At 43.4% G+C, this 24,104-nt stretch overlaps 1 protein-coding gene across 2 annotated transcripts in view; it reads left to right on the forward strand.

Moving 5' to 3' along the window:
• Positions 1-24,104, forward strand: part of betaggt-II (geranylgeranyl transferase type-2 subunit beta) — a 205,696-nt gene that overhangs the window by 26,524 nt on the left and 155,068 nt on the right. For both annotated transcript variants that reach the window (XR_010849362.1, XM_067082092.1), the window contains exon 4: positions 21,344-21,544. Coding sequence is in view for 1 of the 2 variants with exons in the window: in XM_067082092.1 (XP_066938193.1) it covers positions 21,344-21,544 (201 nt within the window). In the remaining variant the exon portion in view is untranslated. The remainder of the gene's footprint in view (positions 1-21,343; positions 21,545-24,104) is intronic.

The raw sequence follows: 24,104 nt of genomic DNA on the forward strand, positions 1-24,104 counted from the left end.
AGCTTATGCTAAGTGTAGCACTTACCTCTAGCTTACATTTACACTGTAGTAGTACATATTCAGCAACAGTCTTAATCTGTCTCCCATTCTGTCTCAGTTTTGAATGTCTCTGTGCTTTATAAATATTTAAATTCTTTTTTGTTCTTACAGAAACGCAATCAGTCACCTTTTAATAAGAGTATCTTCAGCCTCAGCTGGAGATGGTTATTGAACTTGTTAACAAGGTAGGTAGTGGTGGTTATGGGGATGATTTGGGAATACCCTTCACTCAACTGCTGCCACCAAGCACATTTTCTTTGGCCATCACCTTGTGGAGATGTCTTCCTTTGCTCTCTGCTTGGCTGTCTTTTGAGTTGGAGGGTTTCTTTGTTGTTGTTTTTTTCAGTGTGGAGCATTTGTGCAGGGACTTCATGTTCCTTGTGGGTAATATTTCACATAGGTATTTTATACCTCTTCCCCTGTAAGGGGATGCATTTGTGAGTCTCACTCTTTGTGGGGGAATTTTAGTGGGAGGAAGAAGGACAGGGAACATTCTCCAGTTTCCTCAGTAAGAAGTATTCTTCTGGTGGCTCCATGGAACCATTCCAGTTCTTTTCTTTCTATTCCTGCTGTTCCTTTCCCCTTTTGATTGGGCTTGGGGGTATGTGGAAAGGGTGAGGTGTGCTTGCCACAAGGTCTCTGTGGATGATAGTTTGGTACTTGGGTTGTGCTCTCCCGTAGCAGGACCTTGGTCTATGTACAGTGTATCATGCTAGCTCCCCAATTACTATAATGATTCCCTTGAGGTTCTAGGTGTGCACTTTTCTTTGGTTCAGTACCTGCAGAAGATGGATGTCTTATATGCACACCTTTCTTTGGTCGAGTACCTGCAGAAGATGGATGTTTTATATAAGTAACTTACCAAATAATTACTTAGTTAACAATTATGCTCACATGGCATCTTAAATTCAAAATTCATTGTAATGTGTCAGTTGCAAAGCTGTGGGTGACAAGCCCCGCCCACTGCAATGGGAGCATGGAAGCGACTCACAACCAACGGCGTCATTCTCTTTTATGCCGCACTGCTGACAACACATCAGTCACTGCAGTCCTACCTGATTCGCCGGTTGTTGCATGCTTGCTGAAGTCGGTGAAGTAATTCACTTTCGTTTAGCCCAAGCTGTTGTTTTTTGGTCTCATCAGTGCATTCAGACTTTCTTGTAGGTAGCTCTGTCTGATTCTAGCTCTTCCAGTCGTCGCTATTGCAGCGAAGGCTGTAAGGTTAGATTAGTTAATCTTTGTTATGATGCACATACCAGGTGCACCAAGTGTAGAGGGCAGGTATGTTTGAGGGAGAATACGTTTGGGGAGTGCAAGGACTGGGATGATTGTAAGTGGAAGGTGCTTGAATCTCTTCTTAGTAGGCTTGAGAAGAATAGGATAAGGAAGGCAGCCGCTCGGGCCGAAAGTAGGGCCTCTGTTAGTAGGGATTCTTCTCCTAAGCCTAAGACAGACTCTAGCCTCCCTTTTCCCTCCACTCCTGGTCACACTCTTTCCCCTATCCTCAGCCCTCCCTCTATCCCTCCACATACTCTCGTGCTTCTGACCCTGATGCCTTTGCCAGTCTTGAGTCTAGAATTGAGTCTAAATTTAACAGAATAATAAGTTTAGTGGTTAATTCAGTGTCGGAGATAGAGACGTCCCTCAGAATGCTGATGGACAAAGTTTTCAGTGATAAAGTGTCTAGTGATAAAGTGTTAGTGAAGTGTCAGTGGAGGAGGTGGTTTCCTGTCCCGTTGGTTCTCTTAGACGAAGGTCACTGTCCCACTCCCCTGAACCTGGGAGAAGACATACCAGAGGTCCAAGGGAGGCTGGTGGGGTTTGCATACGGGTTGCTGCCCTCTCAGTCGAGCCTGTTTCAAGATCCCAGGCTTTGACAGACTGCCTCTGGAAAGGCATGTTGTTGTATGTGCGCTGCTTGTCTTCAAGCCCGGACTCAGATTCTGCCGCAGACGCTTCCTTGATTCATCCCGGCCACTGAAAAGACACATGGATGACTTGGCTCCGCCTTCCCCGTTGCCTGTCAAGCATCACAGGGAGACCTTTGACAACCCACTACTGTCTTGCAAGTACTGTGTGGATCCTTCAGTTTTCGCCTTGGTTCAGCTACCTGCACAATTATGGGATTCTCCTGTTTTGTTCTCTCCCAAGGATTCCGAACGCCCAAAACATTGTTCTAAGTGCCTGGCGCCCAAGATCCTGTCTCGCCACGTGCTCCAAGCGCCTGCTCCCGAGAGCCCAGTTCCAGCTCCCGTGCTCCCAGCATCTGCTCCTGTGCGCCCAGCTCTTGCTCGCGTGCGCCCAGCACCTGCTTGCGTGCGCCCAGCACCTGCTCCCGTGAACCCACCTGCGAACCCTGAGCACCCAGCACCATCATCCAGGCACCCAATTCTTACTCATCATCAACCATCTTCATCTCTCGAACACCAAGTTTCTGCCTCGGAGCCAGACAACCCCTTTTTGGCACCCTTCAAGGAACAGCTGTCAGGGATCTTGAGCTCCATTAGGAAAGCGCCTTCTTCGAAGACGTCTCATGATTTTTCCCTGTCCTCGGTCTCGTCAGAAGATGAAGAGGAGATCGAACAAGATGCTTCTCCTCCCACACCCTAGGTGTCTCTTCTTTAGTTCCTGCTGGCGAGCTTTCCTACCTTTTTCTCTCTGGCTGCTCCGTCATCTCCTGCTTCTTCCTTCCTTTTGAGGAGTCCTCCTGAAGATCGCTCTCGACTTCCCAAGATGGTGCTTTCTTCCTCCTCCAAGAAAGCAATGAAAGAGATTGAAGACTGGCTCTCGACAAAGAGAGAGCAGGGCAAAGCAACTTTTGCCCAGCCTCCCTCTCATCTGGTCAAAAGGAAATATCAGCCGTACATCACCGGGGAAGCTCCCTTTCTGGGAGTCGCTGCTTCCTCCCAACGGGACTTCTCCACCCTTATCAACTCTTCTCGTCGGTCAGCCTTCGCTTCGGCCAAAGTTTTCTTCTCCTTTGAACTTGACCATCTCGTTAAGAACCTCGTCAAGGTTTTTGAAGTACTAAGTTTTCTGGATTGGAGAGTAGTACTAAGTTTTCTGGATTGGAGAGTAGGAGCCCTTGCAAAAAGGGCTTAGACGAGCTCTTTGCAGCAGACCTGTATAGTGTTCTTTCTTGCACTGGCAAAGCCATCTGGGACGGCTCTTCAAAACTCGTGGCTCTTTACACTTTCGGAGTTCTTAAAAAGAGAGAACTTTGATGCTCCTTCACCACAAGAGGAGTCACTTCTTTGCAGAGCTCTGCCTCGTTATTTTTTCCTTTGGATTCTTCTCACCTTTTTCCCCAGTCAGTCATGGAAGAGGTCGCGTTGCATCTCCAGAAATCCACTCAAGACCTGCTAGCTCAGTCTTCTAAACGCCCCAAGAGTTCTTCATCTTCTTTGTTTATTCCCAAGATGATCTCTCCACTGCAACAGCATCTCTTTCGTGGGAATAAGCCCAAACTGCAAGTTAGACCTCGCTCCAACCTCTGGTTCCAATCTAGATCCTTTAAGAAGAGCTCCTCCTCCAAGCTGCCATCCAAGAAGTGAACCAGAACCAGAAGTCCTTTGTGCTCCAGTAGGAGCCAGGCTTCTCTTTTTTTGGGAGAAGTGGGATCACAGGGGAGCAGACCAATGGATCATCAAAGTGTCAAAGGAGGGCTACTGCATCCCGTTCTTGGAGAACCCTCCTTTAGTTACCTCTCCCTTTGCCTTGATGGCCTACTCAAGAGGCTCAGAGAAACGTTTGGCCCTTTTGAAGGAAGTATCCTCTCTCTTTCTGAAGAGAGCCATAGAAGTCGAGGACGCACACTCCTGGGGCTTCTGCAATCATCTGTTTGTAGTCCCCAAAATGTCGGGGGGTTGGAGACCGGTCCTAGACGTAAGCAGTCTCAATCTCTTCTCTCTTCGTAAGGAAGACGAAGTTCAAGATGGAGACGAATCAGTCGGTCATGGCTTCCATTCACTCAGGTGATTGGATGATCACGCTGGATATGCAAGATGCATACATTCATATCCCCATACATCTGATGTCCAGGAAGTATATCAGGTTCGTCTTCCAGGGTCCAGGGGAAAGCCTTCCAGTATTGGTCCCTCTGCTTCGGGCTCTCCACAGCTCCTCAGGTATTCTCCCAAGTCCTCTCCCCTCTCGCCAAATGGCTCCACCTAGTCAGCATCAACATCAGCTTTTACCTGGACGACTGGCTTCCTCGATCTGCTTCAAAGGAGAAGTGCACAAAGGACCTTCAGACAACTCTCCAACTTTCTCAAGATCTAGGAATTCTTTTAAATCTCCAGAAGTTCCAGTTAGTCCCTACACAGGATTTTCTTCATTTGAGGATGATTCTCAACTCTCAGACTTCTCAGTTTTTTCGTCCCCCAAGGGAATCGCAAACTGCCTCTAGACAATTCACAGTTTCCTCGTCCTTTCATCTTTTTCGGCTCGTCAATGGATAAGCCTTCTGGGGACTCTATCGTCTATCGAGACCTTCGTCAAGTTGGTAGATTGCACACGAGAGTTCTCCAATTCTTCCTCAAAGCCAACTGGGACAGGAAGACGCAACCATACTCTGTCATCTTTCCCATCATTGGGAGATAAAATTGGACCGCCAATGGTGGCTGTCCAAAGGAAGACTTTCACAGGGAAGTTCTCTTCACCCTTCTGAGCCCCAACTTAGACTTCTACTCGGATGCTTCAGATCTAGGCTGGGGAGCCCTTCTAGGGGGTCAGGAGGTTTCCGGGACATGGTCCCCAGAGGAAAGCAATGTTCAAATCAACATGAAGGAGCTGTAGGCCATTCATCTAGGTCTCCAGCATTTCTCAACCTCAACTCGCAACAAGACAGCAGTTGTTCATGCGGACAACACCACTGCTCTGTCGTATATCAGGAAACGGGGGCACTCGTTCCTTTTCCCTCTTCCAGACTGCAAAGGACCTTCTACTTTGGGCACACCATTCAGGGGAAATTAAACGTCCTGGCGAACAAGTTGAGCCGTCGAAAGCAGGTCCTTCCTACCAAGTGGACCTTGGACCACAGGATCTGTGTCAACCTTTGAAGATTGTGGGGCAAAGCGTCCATAGACCTGTTTGCCACCTCAAGAAACAATTGTCTTCCTTTCTTCTGCTCTCCAGCCCCGGATCCCCGGCATGGGTGACGGATGCCATGCTTCTAGACTGGTCAGGCCTGGACCTCTATGCCTTCCCACCCTTCAACTTAGTGGGGGAAATCCTGAACAAGTTCGTGTTGCACTGCAATGTCTCAGTGACACTCATAGCTCCGTTCTGGCCCATGAAGGAATAGTTTTCTGGTAGACTTCCCAAGGCTGCTTCCCCAAAGATTGTGGCTACTCAAACAACCTTACTTCAGGAGATACCACCAAGGGTTGTCCACTCTCGCTCTGACAGGCTTCATACTGTCAGGAAATGCATCAGAGCAAAAGATTTTCCAAGAGCAGCTGCAGAAGCTATTGCAAAATGCAGACGACAATCTACGGTGAACCTCCGTATTCACGGGGGATGCGTACCGCAACCCCCTGCGAATAGCTAAAATCCGTGAATACTTAAAACCCCTCTAAAAACACTTGGAACTGCCCATTTTGATAGCTTAAACACAAGAAAAACCCTGTAAAAATGCTTATACCTGAGTATTTTAATAGTTTTATCACAAAAAAGTGCAGTTGTTCATGAAAATTATATGAAAATACAGTAATTAGTGAATATTTCTCAGTGAAAAATACTGCGAATGGGTGAATTTTCCATGAATAATGGGTAGATATGTTCCACAGAGAAACCCACGAATGCGTGAGTCCGCGAATCCTGAGAACGCAAATACGGGGCGTTTACTGTACTTGCAATGTCTACTAGTCGAAGTGGACAGTGTTCCATCGATGGTGCCTCACATCACATCTCATCTTCTGAGACACCTTTAGCCCAGATTGCAGATTTTCTCCTATACCTGAGGAACTCTAGGAGCCTGTCCTTGTCCACTGTTAAAGGATACCAGGGGATGCTTGCCTTGGTTTTTAAACATAGAGATAGGGATCTTTCATCTAACCAGGATCTTAATGACCTCATTAAGTCATTTGACACTTCAAGCAGAAGAAATCTGATCTAGTGTCTTGGAATTTGGATGTAGTCCTTAAGTGGCTTAAGGGTCTTCCTTTCGAGCCACTCAGTTCCTCTTCCCTCAAGAACCTTACATGGAAACCCCTTTTTCTGGTACCCCTGGCTACAGCCAGACATGTAAGTGAACTGTACGCAGTTGACAAGAGGGATGGCTTCTCCCAAGGGGATACAGTGTGCTCTTTCACCTTAGGCTTCTTAGGTAAGAATGAGGATCCTTCTAAGCCTTGGCCTCGCTCCTTCCAGATCAGGAATTTAATGGAAATCCTGGGCCCGGATGAAGAGGAGAGGGTTCTTTGCCCAGTCAGAGCCCTGAGATACTATTTGCATGGGGCCGAGAGATCAGAGGACCTACTAGCAACCTCTGGTTTTCTGTCAAGAATCCTTCTAGTCCACTTTCAAAGAATGCCCTATCGTTCTTTATTAGAGACCTGGTCTCTGAAGCACATTCCCAGATTCATGAAGACTCTTTTCCTTTGATCAAAGTTAGAGTTCATGAAGTCAGAGCAGTGGCTACCTCTCTTGCCATCAGGTGCAATTTATCCCTCTCGTCCATTCTTCAGTCGACCTTTTGGGGGTGCAAATCAATCTTTGTGTCTCATTTTTTGCAAGAAGTGGAAGCAGTGTTTGAAAACTTCAGTACCCTCAGACTTTTATAACTGGCTGGCTTGGTATTGGGGGAAGAAGCATAGGAGAGATTCTGTTTCTCTTCTGTCTCTTCGCCTTGACGTAGGGTGTCAAGTTTTTGGGGAGCCTGGGGGTACTTTGTACTTGGAGTGCCCACCAGTCCTTTGGATGGTTAGTGGTTCTTTGTGTCAGGGTGGGTGACAGCATTATCTGGTTGTTTGTTTGTGGTACTGCACCCAGGGCAAAAGCAATTTTTTTCTCTGCCTGCGTCTTGTCAGTGATCAGACATATCCTCCATTACAAGACTTCCATTGATGTAGAGGCGACTCTCGGCTCAACTGCCATGACACTACAGGTCAAGATGATCACCAACCAGAGGCATTATTCACCTGCAGTGGCTCTCTTACCAGGGAAGGAAGTGACAAGCATTGTTCCAATGCTAGCCATCCTTTCTAGTTCAAGTCATTACCAAGTCATTACCACACTTAATGTTTTGAAGTAGAATTGTCCATTCATCCCACTCCCTGTCAATGTGGGATTCAGCTAAGTAATTACTTGTTAAGTTACTTGTATAAGAAATGACATTTTCATAATACTGTACAGTAAAGTTTTATATATACTTACCAAGTAATTACTGAATTGGAGTCCTCCCTCCTCCCCCTTTTTTTTATGGACTTTGCAGCAATAAAATAGAATTATGTCGTTGGCTGCAAGTTGCTTCCACGCTCCTGTTGCAGTGGGTGGGGCCTGTCACCCCCGCTTTGCAACTGACACGTTACCGTGAATTTTGAATTTAGGATGCCATGTGAGCATAATGATTAGCAATTACTTGGTAAGTATATAAAAAACTTCATTATAAAAAAATAATTTTGTTGAATATATCTGGGAGTTTCTCTTTCACTGCATTCCTAGATAACCTAGCTTTGGCTAAGGAGTATTCTACTGCTGCTGCTGTTACTGCTGCTTCTTCCACCACTAAGGGGTTGACTCTCCTATGGTGGTAGTGCGTTTGTTTGGATATGCCTCAGCTCCATCTTCAGTGGCAGCATTGATGACACTTCCTGCCTACTTCAGTCTTCATGTGTTCAAGGAGAGTAAAATCCCAGCTATACCCTTTCCAAAATGTATAGATCTCTCTGGCGTGGTTGTCTGGGTCTTCGCAGGTAAGGCATATATGCCAAATGTATAACAACAACAGCGAGATAAAATCATTTCTCCCATTACAGATATTAAATAAAACCTTTTTCATTACGCAGAATTCCAAGTCTATTACATAGGTTCACGATTGATAATGTTTTTAAGCAATTACAAGAAACGGAATCAGAGTTTCTATCAATATGGCATCTCATTTTGGTGGTGTTGCCAGTACCTCACACACGGATCCACGTGCGTTTAAATCCACGGGTAAGCAGCTTAAATTTTCTCTAGGGAGCACTTTCGGTGGTCACGGTCATCACGGTAGTATTATGTCTGGAGGCATTTTCGTTTCTACATATACCTTGATTTCTTAACATCGAGGTAAAGAATAAATTGGTAAGCAAGGAAATATGAAATAAAGCATAACAGTAAGTTTGGCAAGAGAAAATAAACATTCGTATACAGACAGATCTCTGTCTCTCTCTCTATCTTTAAGAAGGTTGATGGGCGCAAATTTCTCTTGGAAAGGCAAGATGTAACTGTAGCTCAGCCAAGATTTTTGAGATGAAGCGTCGCAAGGAGTCAGGGCAGAAATTGCGTGTATCTCGACATGAAACTTGGGTCAATCAAAATTACATTGGGCTCAAGTGAAGTCTTATATGGCGAAAAGAATACGTTCAAACTGGCAGACCTTAAAATTTTAGTGCAAGAAGCATCGAACAATGTCACGGCGGGAAAACTGGAAGAATGCAGCGAGCACGTAGAGAAAATTCAAAAGAGGATGCCCGGCAAGATGTGGCTGTAGACAAGTTGGTTGACAGTTTTGTCATCAACATAGCTGATAGCTCTGATGACTAGTTTTCTGAATAAATTATATATAAAAAAGAGAGGATTAGGCCTGCAGGGGAAACCTCTCTCGAAAAACAAAACGCACCTTGACTTTTACCTCAGTGGTGGTGTGGAAAAAAAGTTTGATTGAAAAAAGTAGTCTTTTAAAACTTAAGATGATCGTTACTCCTCGTTATAGATAATATATAGCGACAAAGAAGTTTATTTTAATTCGTATTTGAAAAATGAACAAGAAATATATCACCTATTTCTATAGCATTAATTAAATACTTTTAAGTATCTAATTGTGTAATAATGATAAATGTACATCTATCTACAAGTACTGACAAAATAGATAAGGTGATCATATGTAAAAAAAAAAAAAAAAAACGTAAGATTTAGAAAAGAGAGAGAGCAGTGCGGAGTAGGAAGGAGATTAAAGTACCTGGAAATCAAAAAGCCCCAAAATCTTATAAGTATAGCCTCAGGGTTTGTCTGAAGACATTTAAAGGTCTGTCACACACGTGTCAGTAGCCTGTTTTCGTAAAACTGGCAACAGGGCAGATCTTTAAAGCCTGCCAGAGAGATCTATTCGTCGTGGCAAGAGTATAGGCTCCTCCTCCTCCTCCTCCTCCTCCTCCTCCTCCTCCTCCTCCTCCTCCTCCTCCTCCTCCTCCTCCTCCTCCTCCTCCTCCTCCTCCTCCTCCTCCTCCTCCTCCTCCTCCTCCTCCTCCTCTCTAGTGTGGACTTTCTGTCTCCAGGAGACAGTAGCTCTTGAACACCTATGGGTGTACGATTGGTTGCTGGCTGGGCTGGCATGGGGCTCACTGAGCATGCTTAGTACCTTGTCTAGCCTGCCACATCTTGGAAACAGGACTACTTCCTGCTCTTCCAACTATGTTTCTCCAGAAATACACCAGGCTGAGCTAGCACTGCTCACTTGCTTGGCTTGTCCCCAGTCCATGGATTAGGACTGTTTAGCTGGCTAATTGGTTTGTGAGAGGTCTTCTCTCAGTACAAGCCAGTATAAGGACAACTCGCTCACTTGCGATCATGCCATTCCCCTCTCAGCTTGTGGTTTGCCACCAGTTCTAGGGTTTTGTGTGTATGGCACTGTGTATTCCTGTTCACCAGTACCCACTACTAGTTTGGCCATCACTGATCATAGAGTCGGCTCATTTGTCTTACCTGGTATTTTTTGTTACTGATCCCAGGAATGGGAACTGAAGCAGATTTGTCATCCATATGTGGTAGAGCCATTGTTGCCCACATTAGGTCTGACCATGTTTATACATGCAGGGTGTGTGTGTGTGTATGTATGTAGTAACCTGCATAGCCTGTGAGTGGCATGTTGTGTACTGTGTGCAAGTACCTGAGCTTTCCTTTGCCTTCGCAGAAAGGAGGAATGCCAACATGTTCTCCCAGTGTGTTGTAAATGTGCTTCTCTTTGTATGAGCAGTTGAGTCAGTGCTACTCTCTCATTTAGTGTGCACACAGTCCTTGGACTGCACGTATAGACAAGGGTTGCATGTGGCATGCCTCCTTTTCACAATACTTATGAATGGCAGGAAGATCTGTTCATATGTGATCGTGATACACCCTACCCTGATTATGGTTTGCTTCAGAGTCGTTACTATGTGATTAGCACTATCCCCAATGTTCTTGGACAGCCATACTCAACTCACAGAGTTCAGTCATAGTCCCCTCTTGTTTGGCATGTGCACAATTCTACACCATGCGATTACAAACATGATGTTTGCATTACTGGTTTTTTGGTATGACACTCAGAAGGGATGTTCCAGTTCATTTACTAGTATTTGCATGCTAGCTCAATGAAAAAGTTTACAGCAGTAAGTTCAGCTCTGACCAGTCATACAGAGGTCTATGGGTTTTCAACCATGATTTCAAGAGGTTATGAGTTAACCTAAAATATCATTGTCAGGAGAAAGTGTACTACAATAGTTTTTTCCAAGGGAAAGCTCATGGCTGTTGGTCGTCAGCTTTCTTTATGGAAGATTCCAGCTCATGGTCTTGGGAATCTTTAATCCTGGAGGTTTTTACTCATTTCAGAATCTTTTCAGGAGTGTTGGTAGAGAGATTGTTTGGCTCTTTTGAGTCTGTTTCAGGAAGTAACCTTGGCCCTTTGTTGAACCCTATTGTTGATGGAGCTCTTCAGGGTTTACTCAGGAGTTGAGGCAGTTGTTTTGACTGCTATTGTTGCAGCTTGTTTGTGGTGCCTTGGATCAGGTTAACAGTCTGATCTACAGATCTGAGGTGCTCCGCCATCCAACAGTTAAGCAGACCAATTCCCCACTACCACAGGCCCTGACAGTATCAATCACAGTTTCTTCGACAGTAGCAATGACTGACCTAGCCTGGAGGCAAGACTCGAGTTAGGGCAGAGAGATAATTGCAGGCATTTTCCTCACTTCCTCATTATTGTCAAGTGCTTCATCCTCCTCATCTTTTCCTCCTTCATTTAATATGAGGGAAAAGAAGTCCAAGATTATCTCTTAGAAGAAATCCAGTGGCTTTCCCAGGCTTTGGAATGCAATGGTAGCTGGATGACAGGAACCTTGCAGGAGTTTCCTGAATTTTGCACTTCTTGAAATGCTTCATTAATAGCCGAGTGGCTCGTTCATCTCAGGAACCTCATCTGTATACCAACTTTTTTGAAAAGGTAAGTGGCATAGCAATGTTGCAATTTCAAGACTTTGTTGAGTCATTTCATACTGTTGTTGAGTGACATGTCTGTATTGACTTAGGTCACCCATGTCATTTGGCAAAGCAGATACATGAGTGGAAGGCTCTCCTCATTGTTGAGCCATTAGCCAGATATACAATCTATGATGGAAGGTTTTTTTGGTAGACCAGCCCTGTTACTAGAGGTATGTAGTCAAGACTAGTAGTGCTGTGTCCTTTTTGGGTAATGGTGGTTTGAACACAGAATCATTGTTGATCAACCTGTTTGCCACACTACTAACATGGACATTTCAATGTTCTCTTCTCTGGTACCCTATCCATGGTTGGCTTTGGCAAAGGCCTCCCAGTATCCCTTGAACATTCTGAACTCCTACACATTTTCCCCCACTATCTATCCCAACAGGTTGTCAACTGTGTATTGATCATTCAGGGGCTCAGACACCCTGGTAGCACCTAGGTGGATCCCATGCCAGGTGGTTTTTTTGATTTGCTGGCTCTTGGCAGTCTCATAGAAAGATTCCTTGTGGTCCAATCTCCAGGGTAAGTGGACCATCTTCTGTGTGAACATAGAGGACTATCTCTCTGGTCAGAGCCTCTGTTCAGGACTGTGGGCCCTTCATCTACCTTGGTTGCCAGGCTCCTCTCAGTCACTGTGGTAAAAGGCTATCTGCTTAGAACCAGGCCCTCAGATCAGATTTGCCCTCCTGGGGCTCTAGCTCCTGGACAGGGGTTGTGACTCTTGCCCTCCATAGCCTACTTGTGTTCCATTGAGCCCTTGAGACAGGCCTCTGATTGAGACTTCATTGCAGGACTGTCACACATTGACAAGTGTATTGGCGGGCATCACGATCATTGCTGTTACTGGTGATTACAAGAAGTAGGAGTTTAGAGACTCCTTCCCTCATTTTGACCTTGTGGTCTGTCAGACAAGGTTATGAATTTCCGACAAAGTCAGTTATACAGCTTTGGCAAAAACTCACAACAGGGGCATGGACCCTTCCCTGCCATTTCAGAGTAACTTTTTGGTACATTAATGATGAGGGCAGGTGTATGCATCATTAGACCATTTTACCTCATCTTACCTAAGAAGCTTCACCCACAGATTTTTAGAGACCTTTCCTCTGGGACCTGTGGTGGTTGCTCAGCAGATAGTGTAAGCACCCAGGTCCTTTTGGAAAGAAAAGCATCTTGCCTAAGGTACTTGGTTAGCTTCAGGCAAAGGTCGAATGGTGGAGTGACTGGTTTCTGTCCATTCTTCCTTCTTATTCTCCCTGGAGAGGAGCAGCTTGCTCCAAGAAAATGCTACACCAATTGTAGAAGTAGACGGCTACTCAGGCTTTAGCAGCTAAGATGTGACTCCCTGTGCTCTTCCTTTTAACAGGGGGATGAGGTGATTATAGCTAAATTCTAATCTTAGAATAGAGCTGTATTCCCACTTGTGCAGCCTTTATAGGTGTAGTATATGGTTCTCTGATCTTTTTCTTTCTTAAAAGAGACTCTTCTCCTCTTCTGGGACTAGGGCCCTGTCACTATTTTATCACTATGCTTGACCAAGTATTAGGTTACAAGAGTCTTTGCTCCCCTTGCTCACTCACACTACTGGGGTCATGACATTTCTGGATGGGTTTCTCAACATCCCGTATGGTGATGACTTCCCGCCTAAGGAGTGAGTCTCGTACAAAAATAGGTATTGGTTTGTACTTTATTTCTGTAGGAACAAATGACAGATTTTTAAATTATAGTAATTTATAGTTTTATATAAGTAACTTACCCAGTAATTAATTAGCTAAGAGTTTCTACTCGAATGGCAGGTTAAATTTTGAAATTGTAGTAGCGATTCTTTTGTTTTGTGTAGGTGACAAGACCCACCCACTTTCAGGGGGTAAGAGAGAGGAACAACTAAGCCAATAGATCAATTTGTTTCTGCTGCTTGTATCATCCCACACACTGTGTTGACTAAGCAGCTTGGTTTTGACTATTGTTGTTTCTTCCCATCCGGTGAAGTATTCTTTGTATGGTAGCCTCTCTGCATTGTTTTTTCTTGATTGGATTTGTGTTACTGATTGTGACTTTTTAGCTAGTTAGTATGTCAGACACTAGCTCTTCTAGTTTCCAGTATTGCAGCAAAGGCTGCAGTACCTGTGTAACGAAAATTACCCGATGACTCTCACCCCTGTGCATAAATTGCAGAGGGCAAGTTTGTACCATTGATTTGACATGCAACAAGTGCAGGGATTGGGACAAGCGTAAATGGAAGACCTTGACTTCTCATTTAAATAAAGAGAGAGATTGCAAGAGGAAGGCAGCCGCTAAAGCCAGCGAGAAATTAGCTAGTCAGACGACTCTAAATCTAATGATGTAGTTATTCCTGCTTTATCACTTATTGTTCCTGTTTCCCCCATATAAGTACATACTCCTAGACCACCTACTCCTGCTCTGATTTTCACACTTCTAGACCCAATTTGCTTACCAGCATGGAAAAAAAATTTGAACAGAGAATTAATATGGTGGTAGGTATAGTGGCCCAATTAGGGGCATTAATCGTGTCCATATGGATAAGTTTGATAAGAAAAGTGAAAGTGAAGTACTAATACAGGAGGTGGCTATTTGTCCCTGATTCTCTTAGGCATCGGTCACTGCCATACTCCCTGAACCAGGAGGAGACATACCATTAGCCCAAGGGAGGTCAGTGGGGTCTGCCCACGGGCAGTCGCCCCTCAGACCAGCCTGTTGCATCCCAGGTTCGTCAAGAGACAGCCAATGGAAGGCATCTTGAATGTGCATCAGCTCTCATCTAGTTCAGGAGATTCTTCTCCATACCGTGAACTCCAATGGCATTTTCCGACAAGTCTTGTCCCTTGAAGAGGCGTTCTTCTTTCAAGGATCTAGCTCTCGACTTTCCAGCAAAAGGTTGAGGGAGCCTGCTCTTAGTCCTCAACCCACTTGCAGTAAGTGGGACAGCCCTTAGCTATTCCTCTCCTGGATGCCAGGAGCAGGTATTTAGTCACTCCTTTTTGTCTAAGAAGCATCTTCTTTCTGACTCCAAGCGCCCCACTTCTAGTGTACGGCAAGTTCTTTGTCTAAACACTCGATTCGGCCAAGCACCCTGTGCTTGATAAGTGTTTTTTTGGCGAGTGCCCAGTAGTGGCGGCGCTGTATATTACCTGAACATCTGCCTTCGACTAAATCCCTGAATCAGCTAAGCTTCTTGGGCGTCCAAGCTTCCTGAAACGCCTGAGCTTCCTGAAGCATCCAAGCTGCTTGAAGTGCCTGAGTGCCTTGTAGTACCCGATCTCGCTTATGCTTCCCGCTCACTCTAGAGCTCCGACACATCATAGTGCATCTTCTCCGCCTGCTGCCATTGCCTTGGAGGAACCAACCAGTGTTTTGGCGTCGGCTTTTAAGCTTCAAGCATCAGCTTCGTCCAGTTCAGCGATGCATTGTCAGTCTGCTTCAAGTTTGGATCAGCTTTAGCTCCTCTTCAACACAAGTTGGATAACTTCCTGCAACTTCTTCTGACCGTCCTCTGCTAAGGCACCTCCATCGGATGCTCCCTTGTCTCAGTTTCCTTGTCTGAAGAGAGAGGATTTTGGTCAAGATTCTCCAACGACTCCTTACCCGTCACTTCTGAAATTTTTACTCCAGAATTTCTCAGATTTCTTCTCGCCTCTGAAAACTCCTTCTTCCCTGGCTTCATCTTTCATTATGAGTAGTCAGCCTTTGGACACTGCTGGACTACCCAAGTTGGTTCTCTAGTCCTCATCCAAGGAGGCCCTTAGTGAAGTGGAGAACTGGCTTTCCGAGAAGAGGGGAGCAGGAAAGGCCTGCTTTAGTGTCCCTCCTTCGTCTTTCTAGGTCTCGCTACTTATCTTATGCTACTGGGAAGCTCCTTCCTGGGAGTGGCTGCCTCCTCCCAGGAGGACTTCTCTGGTCTCATCGGCGCAGGCCGTAGATCCGTGCTACAATCAGTGAAGGTCTTCTTTTCAGCACAAGAGATGGACCACCTCCTGAAAAGTCTTTTAAGACTTTTGAAGTTTTAAGTTTCCTGAACTGGTGTTTAGACACTCCTGCCAAAAAGTTCAAGAGCCATTGCTTCTGCCTGATTACTCTTCAGAACTTCAGGTTTTCTCTCTTGGCTGACATAGGAGTCAGAGATAGTCCGCAGGAGATTGCTTCAGCTATCACACGCAATGGGCATGCTTAAGAAGAGGGAACTTTGGGTTTCCTTTACGTCTAAAGGTGTTACTTCGTCCCAAAAGTCAGCGCTTTTATTTTTCTCCGCTGGACAAGCATCATCTTTCCCACAGACAACCATTAGTGAGATTGTTTCAGCCTGCATAAGAAGTCTAACCAGGATCTTCTGACAGAGTCAATGAAGCGACAGAGAGATTGGTCCTCAGTACCCACCAGGACTTCTCCTCTGCTGCCTAGGACCTTTCAGGGGGCCAGACAGATCTCAATCTAGGCCCAGAGGATCAGTTAGGTTCACACCTGAACCATCAAGAAGTCATCAACTAAACCTTCAGCCTGCAAGTGAGACCTCATTCCCCATGCCCCAGTGAGTGCAAGGCCCCTTCTCTTCTGGGAGAGATGGGGTTTGAGAGGGGCAGACCAGTGGGTAGTCAAAGTACTCAAGGAGGGTTATTCTATCCCCTTCAGAGAGGCCCTAATTTAACCAACACTCCATCACCTTGTGGCTTACTCCGAAGGATCGGAGAGGTATTGAGCCCTCTCAGAGGAGGTTTCCTTTCTCATCAGCAAGAAGGCCATAGAATTAGTCAGGAACTCCAAGTCGAAGGGTTTTACAATTGACTCTTTGTAGTGCCCAAGTCTTTATGGGGTGGAGACTGGTGCTTGACGTGAGTGCTTTGAATGCCTTCATAGAGAAGACAAAATTCAATATGGAGACAACACAATCAGTTCTTGCTTCCATCTGTCAGGGGATTGGATGGTCTCCCTAGACATGCAGGACACTTATTTTCATATCCCTATTCATGAGGATTCAAGAAAATACTTCAGGTTTGTCTTCAGGGACCAAGTTTATCAATTCAGAGCTCTTTGTTTTGGCCTTTCGACTGCCCCACAAGTTTTACGAGGGTACTCGCTTCCCTGGCGGGTTGGCATCATCTAGCAGGGTAAAGATCTTGCTTTATTTAGACAACTGGCTGCTTAACACCCACAAAGGATCAATGCATGGAAGACTTACAGAAGAAGATTTGCATGACTCAAGATTTAGGACTTTTATTGAATCTTCAGAAATCTCAACTAATTCCCACTCAGAAATTCTCTATTTGGGGATTCTGATAGACTCGGAGTTTTCGGGCTTCTCTGTCCCCAAGAGAGTGGAGGACTGTTTAAGGAAGGTGGACCTGTTTCTCACCCTTCGTTCGTGCATAGCAACTTAGTGGATGAGTCTTTTAGGCACACTGGCCTCACTGGAGCAGTTTGTAAGACTGGGGAGACTGCACATGAGGCCACTACAGGCAGTCCCTAGTTATCGGTGGGGGTTCTGTTCTGTGGTGTGAGCGATAACCGAAAATCAGTGATTGTTCTCGATTTTTGGTGCTTATCAGCGCCAAAAGCACCAAAAATCTCTGATTTTTGGTTATCAGTGCCTCTGTTAGGTATGTATCAGCCCCAATACCCAATTATCAGCACCAGTAAGCAGAAATCAGTGATTTTCAGCACCAAAAAATGCCAATTTTTGTCGCTAGACAAGTGCCGTAAAACTGGATCGCCAATAACCGAGCCCGCTGATAACCGGAGACTGCCTATACAGTTTTAATTGAGACCTTGCTGGGATCAGAAGGCACATCAAGATCTTCACTCCTTTCCTATCACAGCAGAGATAAAGGAGGACGTACGTTGGCGGAAGTCAGAAGAAAGATTGACGGAGGGAAAATCTCTTCTCCCAGTGAGCCCCGACCTAGACTTCTCAAATGCGTTGGATCTGGGTTGGGAGCGCTCCTCAGGAACAGAGAAATCTCGGGAATTTGGTCCCCGAAGGAGAAACAGCTTCACATCAACCTGAGAACTGAAAACAGTTCACTTGGGTCTCAGTTATTTTGCAACAGAAGTCTGCAACAAGATGATCACAGTACATGTAGACAACACCACAGCCTTGGCCTATATAAGACATCAAGGGGAATGCACTCATTCTCCTTGTGCAAGATAGCAAGAGCTCTGTTGTGCTGGGCAGACCAGAACCAAACCCAATTAGTCAGAAGGTTTATCCAAGGCAAATGCAATGTCCTGGCGGACGAACTAAACTGCTGGAACCAAGTCCTTCCGATGGAATGGACATTAGACAGTCGGGTGTGCTCCAATCTTTGGAGGTTATGGGGACAACCAACCTAGACTTATTTTGCAAAGTCTCAGAATCACTGTCTACCTCTGTTCTGCTCCCTGTTCCGGACCCTCTCGCATGGGCAACAGATGCGATGATACAAGATTGGTCGAATTTGGACCTTCACGCTTTTCCACCCTTCGAATGATAAGGGCAGTTCTCAAGAAGTTCCGCCCTCACAGCAATGTAAAGATGACTCTGGTGGCCCCCTTTTGGCCACAGAAGGAATGGTTCTCAGACCTTCTGGATCTCCTCACAGATTTTCCAAGGCTCCTCTCTGCTGTTCCAAGTCTTCTCAGACAACCGCACTGTAGGATTTTCCACCATGGCCTGTCCACTCTGGCCCTTGTTCGAGTGAAAGGTTTTTCGCGATCGGCAGCAGAGGCCATTGCCAAATGTAGATGTGCCTCATCCAACAAGCTTTACCAGGCAAAGTGGAAATTTTTAGGACCTGGTGCAAAGAAACGGAGTTTCATCTTCTCTGGACGTCTGTCCCTCAAATAGAGGATTTTCTTCTTTACTTGAGGTCTTCACTAGGAAGGTCTTCTTCCACCATAAAAGGCTACAGAGCAATGCTCAGCTCTGTTTTCCATCACAGAGACCTCGACATTTCTTCTAAGCAGGATATTTCAGACCTAATAAAGTCATTCGACATCACCAGATCTAGAAAGGAGGAGAATTTCTCTCAGAATCTTCATGTGGTGCTTAGTGGGTTATCAAGTGAGCGCTTGGAACCCACGCGCTCTTCCTCTCTGAGGGATTTAACTAAGAAGACTATTTTTCTAGTAGTGCTGGCCACTGCGAAGAGAGTAAGTGAAATTCAAGCGATCGACAGAAGGATCGGCTTTTCGAACAGAGAAGCAGTCTGTTCCTTCCTATTAAGTCTTTTGGCAAAGAACAAGAACCCTTCACACCCTTGGCCTCGTTCTTTCACCATTAAGAGCCTGTCTGATATTTTAGGCACAGAAGAGGAGGAAAGAGTCCTTTGCCCAGTGAGAGCCCTCAGGTACTACCTGCACCGAACCGAGAAAATTAGAGGGCAGTTTTCTAATTTGTGGTGCTCAGTCAAAATCCCTCTAGACCTTTATCTAAGAATGCCATTTCCTTCTTTTTGAGGGATCTTATTATTGAATCTCACTCCCAAGTGGAGGAAAATGACTTGAACATCATGAAAGTTAAAGCTCATGATGTTAGGGCAGTCATTACATCAGTAGCTTTCAAGCACAATCTTTCCTTATCCGCCATTCTTCAAAAACATATTGGAGAAGCAAGTCAGTGTTTGCAATGCACTATCTGTGAGATGTGGTGTTTGCAATGCATTATCTCTGGGATGTGAAACTGTTTAAGAAAACTCCAGTACCCTAGGATCGATGTCTGTGGCTGGCATAGTGATGGGTGAGGAAGTGTAGGAAGTATCCCTTCCTATGTATTTAATTCTTCACCTTGTTCGTGGTGTCGGGTTCTGGGAAGCCTGGAGGGGACAAGAGTGGAGTACCCACCAGTTTTTAGTGTTGGGTAGTGGTCATGTTAATTTTTATGGTGTAGGTGGTTGTATTGCTAGTTTTTGTTGATTTTTGGTACTGCACCCTGGGCAGGGGGCAATGATATGAGCTTTGTTGACCTTGGTATTCTCCTTCATTACAAAGTTTCTGCCGTATGTTCTGTTAGCCTTCAGAGAGCACTCCTTCACAGCAGAATATCCCACTTCCATAGAGATGACTCTGATTATACCGTCACATCTCTACATGTCGAGATGAGTGCCAACCAGAGGCAGTAATTATCTGCAGAGCTCTCTCACCAGGTAAGGAAACAACAAACATTGTCTCAAAATGTTAGCCTATTTTAGGTCATTAACTTTTCATATAAAGATTGTTATTTTACTGCCCACGATTCCCTACCACCTTTCAATGTGGAATCAGCTAAGTAATTACTGGGTAAGTTACTTATATAAAAGTTATATTTTTATGATAAAATAAAGTATTATATATACTTACCCAGTAATTGAGGGTATTCCCCCATTCACCTCCCTTAACCATCAGTTAACTACCTTATTAACAAGTACAACAACCATCTCAGCTTGCACTGAAGGATACTCTTACATAAAAGGCAGTGGTTTGTATGCCTATGAAAAATGCAAATTACTGTATTTTTAAAATTTTCATTTTGCTCAGTATATCATAAATTCTTTTTGTACTGTATGTTCAGTTGAATTTGGAGCCTGATAGTATTGAATGGCCTTGCTACTTCAGTGCTTGATGTTCTGGTACAGATCTCATAGTCCAGTTCATTGCAATTTTTTTATTGCTTGACATTCCCATTACTCTAATTGTATTGGGTGCATTTATAATATCACTTTAGTCTGCCTCTGTAAATGGTTAGTACTACAAGGATTTATTGTCTTTTATTGATTGCCCCATTTTGTCTATATCATCTGAAATGGACAAGATTTCTTCATTTCCTTGTGTTAACTTGTCTTCATCTTGTACTTGTTCAGTGCTTCATTTTAGCTTTTCTAGAACCAGATGTTCAACATGGAAGACAACAAGCATCCTGGTACTGGTCCACTATTCACAACATTGTACTTTTTCTTCTACAATGAAAGAACATTACAGGAATTGCTTCTGTGGAATATCTCAACATGACTTTTGTTTGGTGGTTAACCAGAATATGACTTCATGTTCCATAAGGATGGTCTATGCATGCCTCGTAGAACTGTTTACTGTATAGTTTGCAAAGGTCTGCCACATTTGTCTACTGTTGCCTCAATATTCTTTTAATAGTTACCTGATTGAGGATATCTGACCTATTGTGTGTCTTCTCATCCAAAAATCACAATGCCAGCCTAGTAATATTTTTTTTTTTTAGTGGATAGTTCTAGATTGTCTTTAATAATTTTGTAATTTTGGTTAAAATCTTGTAGGAAGTTGGTTGGAGTGTTATTCCTAGAGTGTTGGTGCATGGTTTTGTTATATTTATTGTACACTGCTTGTTTGAGTTAAACCACTGACAGCCTAGTCCAATGCACTTCGGTCTTACTTCTCATCTGTTTCTTTTAGTCTTTTTCCACTTACTTGTGTAAACTCTTTAACTTTACTTTTAACTTTACTTTGCTCCAGTTTTCATCTCTCATTACTGAACACAATCATTTCTGTCAAGCCCTTTTAGTGTTGAGGACTGTCACTTTGTGAGCTAGTTGAAATGCTTTAGAAAAAATATAGATGTTTAAAAAGCAAATTCAGTTCTTTAATAGTTTTCAAAGTACAGTTTGGAATTGAGGTATGTGAAAGAATTATTTCTTTTACACAAAATAATTGGAAGTTATAAAAACTACAGGTTCACAGTGCACAGGAATTTGTGATTTTCTTTGTATTTGACAAGTACAGTTTAAGTATGTAGGAGACCAGTGCATAGTTTGTCTCATCACAAGTTGCATATGGTTGATGAGTTTGTTTGGAAAACTAGTGTTGTATAATAACGATAATGTAAAAGCAATAATGATAATAATTAAATCATTTTTTCTACTTTTGGTTTTCACAGGAATACACTATGACAGAGCATTTCCGGATGTCTGGTATTTATTGGGGAATATCAGCTGTTGACTTGCTTGATCAGCTGGGAAAGATGGACCGCACAGAAATTATAACATTTGTGAAAAAGTGTCATGATCCAACCACAGGGGGATTTGCTCCCAGCATTGGTCATGATGCACATCTTTTGTATACATTGAGTGCAATTCAGGTAATACTTGAGTTAGTATGTTATGCTTTTTTATTAGATTTCTTTTATGAGAAGGATTCACAGTCTACCGTAATCCTTCAGTTATCCTGATTACTAGAGCCAAGGCCCTGTTGGGTAATGATGAAATCTGGATAATGGCCAGTAAAAAATCTATAGGTGTGCAAGGGCAACTCCGTACCCTTCCTCACCTTACCTTGTCAGTATTGTAGAACCATAAACACTAAATAATCTTATAGACAACAACCATCACACTTTAAACTGAAAACTTTATGCAAAAAACAATTGTCTACCTTACTTTCCCATATTTGTAACAAAATAAGCCTTATAAATACAATTGCTGGTGTTCAAGGGCAAGTCTGTACCCTTCCTCACCTTACCTTGTCAATACTGCATAGCCATGAACACTAAATACAGTATGCTTATAAACAGCAACCATCACACTTTAAACTGAAAACTTTATGCAAAAAATAATTATCTACCTTATTTTCCCATATTTGTAACAAAATAAGCCCTATAAATATAATTGTGGGTGTTCAAGGGCAACTCTGTACCCTTCCTCACCTTACCTTGTCAATACCGCATAGCCATGAACACTAAATAATCTTATAAACAGCAACAATCACACTTTAAACTGAAACTTTATGCAAAAAACAATTGTCTACCTTATTTTCCCATATCTGTAACAAAATAAGCCTTATAAATACAATTATGGGTGTTCAAGGGCAACTCCATACCCTTCGTCACCATACCTTGTCAATACTAGATAGCCATAGACACAAAATATGCTTATAAACAAAAACCATCACACTTTAAACTGAAAAATTTATGCAGAAAACAATTATCTACCATATTTTCCCATATTTGTAACAAAATAAGCCCTATACTGTAAAAACAATTGCTGGTGTTCAACGGCAACTCCATACCCTTCCTCACCATACCTTGTCAATACTGCATAGCCATAAACACTAAATATGCTTATAAAGAACAACCATCATACTTTCAACTGAAAACTTTATGCAAAAAACAATTGTCTACCTTATTTTCCTATACAGTACATGTAACAAAATAAACTCCATAAATAAACTCAGAAACAAGTAAAGTACTGTAACCCCCTTCTTTTTCTCTCGTATGCGACACGCGGTTCAGTAGGCGATACAGTTTTCATTTGCACCAAGCACCCTAAAATACTGTATTGTTTACAAGAAAGTAAACCTTTTTCAGTTTTTTGAAAGGAAAAATATTATGCCAGCTATGTCTGTCCCTCCACACTTTTTTCTGGCCACACTTTTTTCTTTCCACACTTTTTCTCTCCACCATCAGATCTTAAAAGCTACTAAGGCTAGAGGGCTGCAAATTGGTATGTTGATCATCCACTCTCCAATCATTAAACATACCAGATTCCAGCCTTCTAGCCTTAGTAGTTTTTTTTTTTTATTTAAGGTGAAAGTTAGCCATAATCGTGGTTCTAACGACAATATAGGATAGACAGCCACTGGCCCGTGGTTAAAGTTTCATGGGCCGTGGCTTATGCAGCATTATACTGTACTGAGACCACCGAAAGATAGATCTATTTTCAGTGGCCTTGATTATAGCAAAATCCATGGCCCTTTGTAGTTAAGCCCGCCACTGCACGCCAGTGATTGGCTAGCTCTCGAAAGGGAATGACGTCACACTAGTTAATAGTCCAAATGATTGCCAGTACGGATTTGACTCTGTTCGGTCATGTTGAGCTCCATCCATGAATGATGACACCACAGATTTGAGTTCCCGGAATTGTGAAGTATGCAATTGATATCTCCAATAAAAGATATATTAACCCTTAAACGCCGACTGGACGTATCATACGTCGACTAAAATTGTCTGTTGGGTGCCGAGTGGACGTATCGTACGTCGACTACAAAAAATTTCAACCTTCGGTCAACTTTGACTCAACCAAAATGGTTGAAAAACGCAATTGTTTGCTAAAACTCTTACATTCTAGTAATATTCAATCATTTACCTTCATTTTGCAACAAATTGAAGTCTGTAGCACAATATTTCGATTTATGGTGAATTTTTTGAAAAAACTTTCCTTATATGTTATGTAACTCGCCAAAATTTCAGAAATTCTTTCGTCATTTTGTCGTAATTTTTGCACTGTTTTATATTAGCCGTTACATAAAGTTTTATATATGAAAATGTGCGCAATTTCATGTAAAATACAGCAAATACAACCCATGGTTGTAGCTTTTATCAGTTTGGAAATATTTTCATATAAACCACGATAACTGCCAAAATTTCAACCCTCGGTCAACTTTAACTCGACCGAAATGGTAAAAAACGCAATTATAAGCTAAAACTCTTACATTCTATATTATTCAATCATTTACCTTCATTTTGCAACAAATTGAAAGTCTCTAGCACAATATTTCGATTTATGGTGAATTTTTGTAAAAACTTTTTCCTTATGTCAGCGCCAGAAATTCTTTAAATCACGTTGTCGTGTAATGTTTGCACCGTTTTATATTAGTCGTTACATAAAGTTTTATATATGGAAATGTGTGCAATTTCATGTAGAATA

This window comes from Macrobrachium rosenbergii, chromosome 37 (genome assembly GCF_040412425.1).
Source record: "Macrobrachium rosenbergii isolate ZJJX-2024 chromosome 37, ASM4041242v1, whole genome shotgun sequence".
NCBI classification, from domain to species: domain Eukaryota; kingdom Metazoa; phylum Arthropoda; class Malacostraca; order Decapoda; family Palaemonidae; genus Macrobrachium; species Macrobrachium rosenbergii.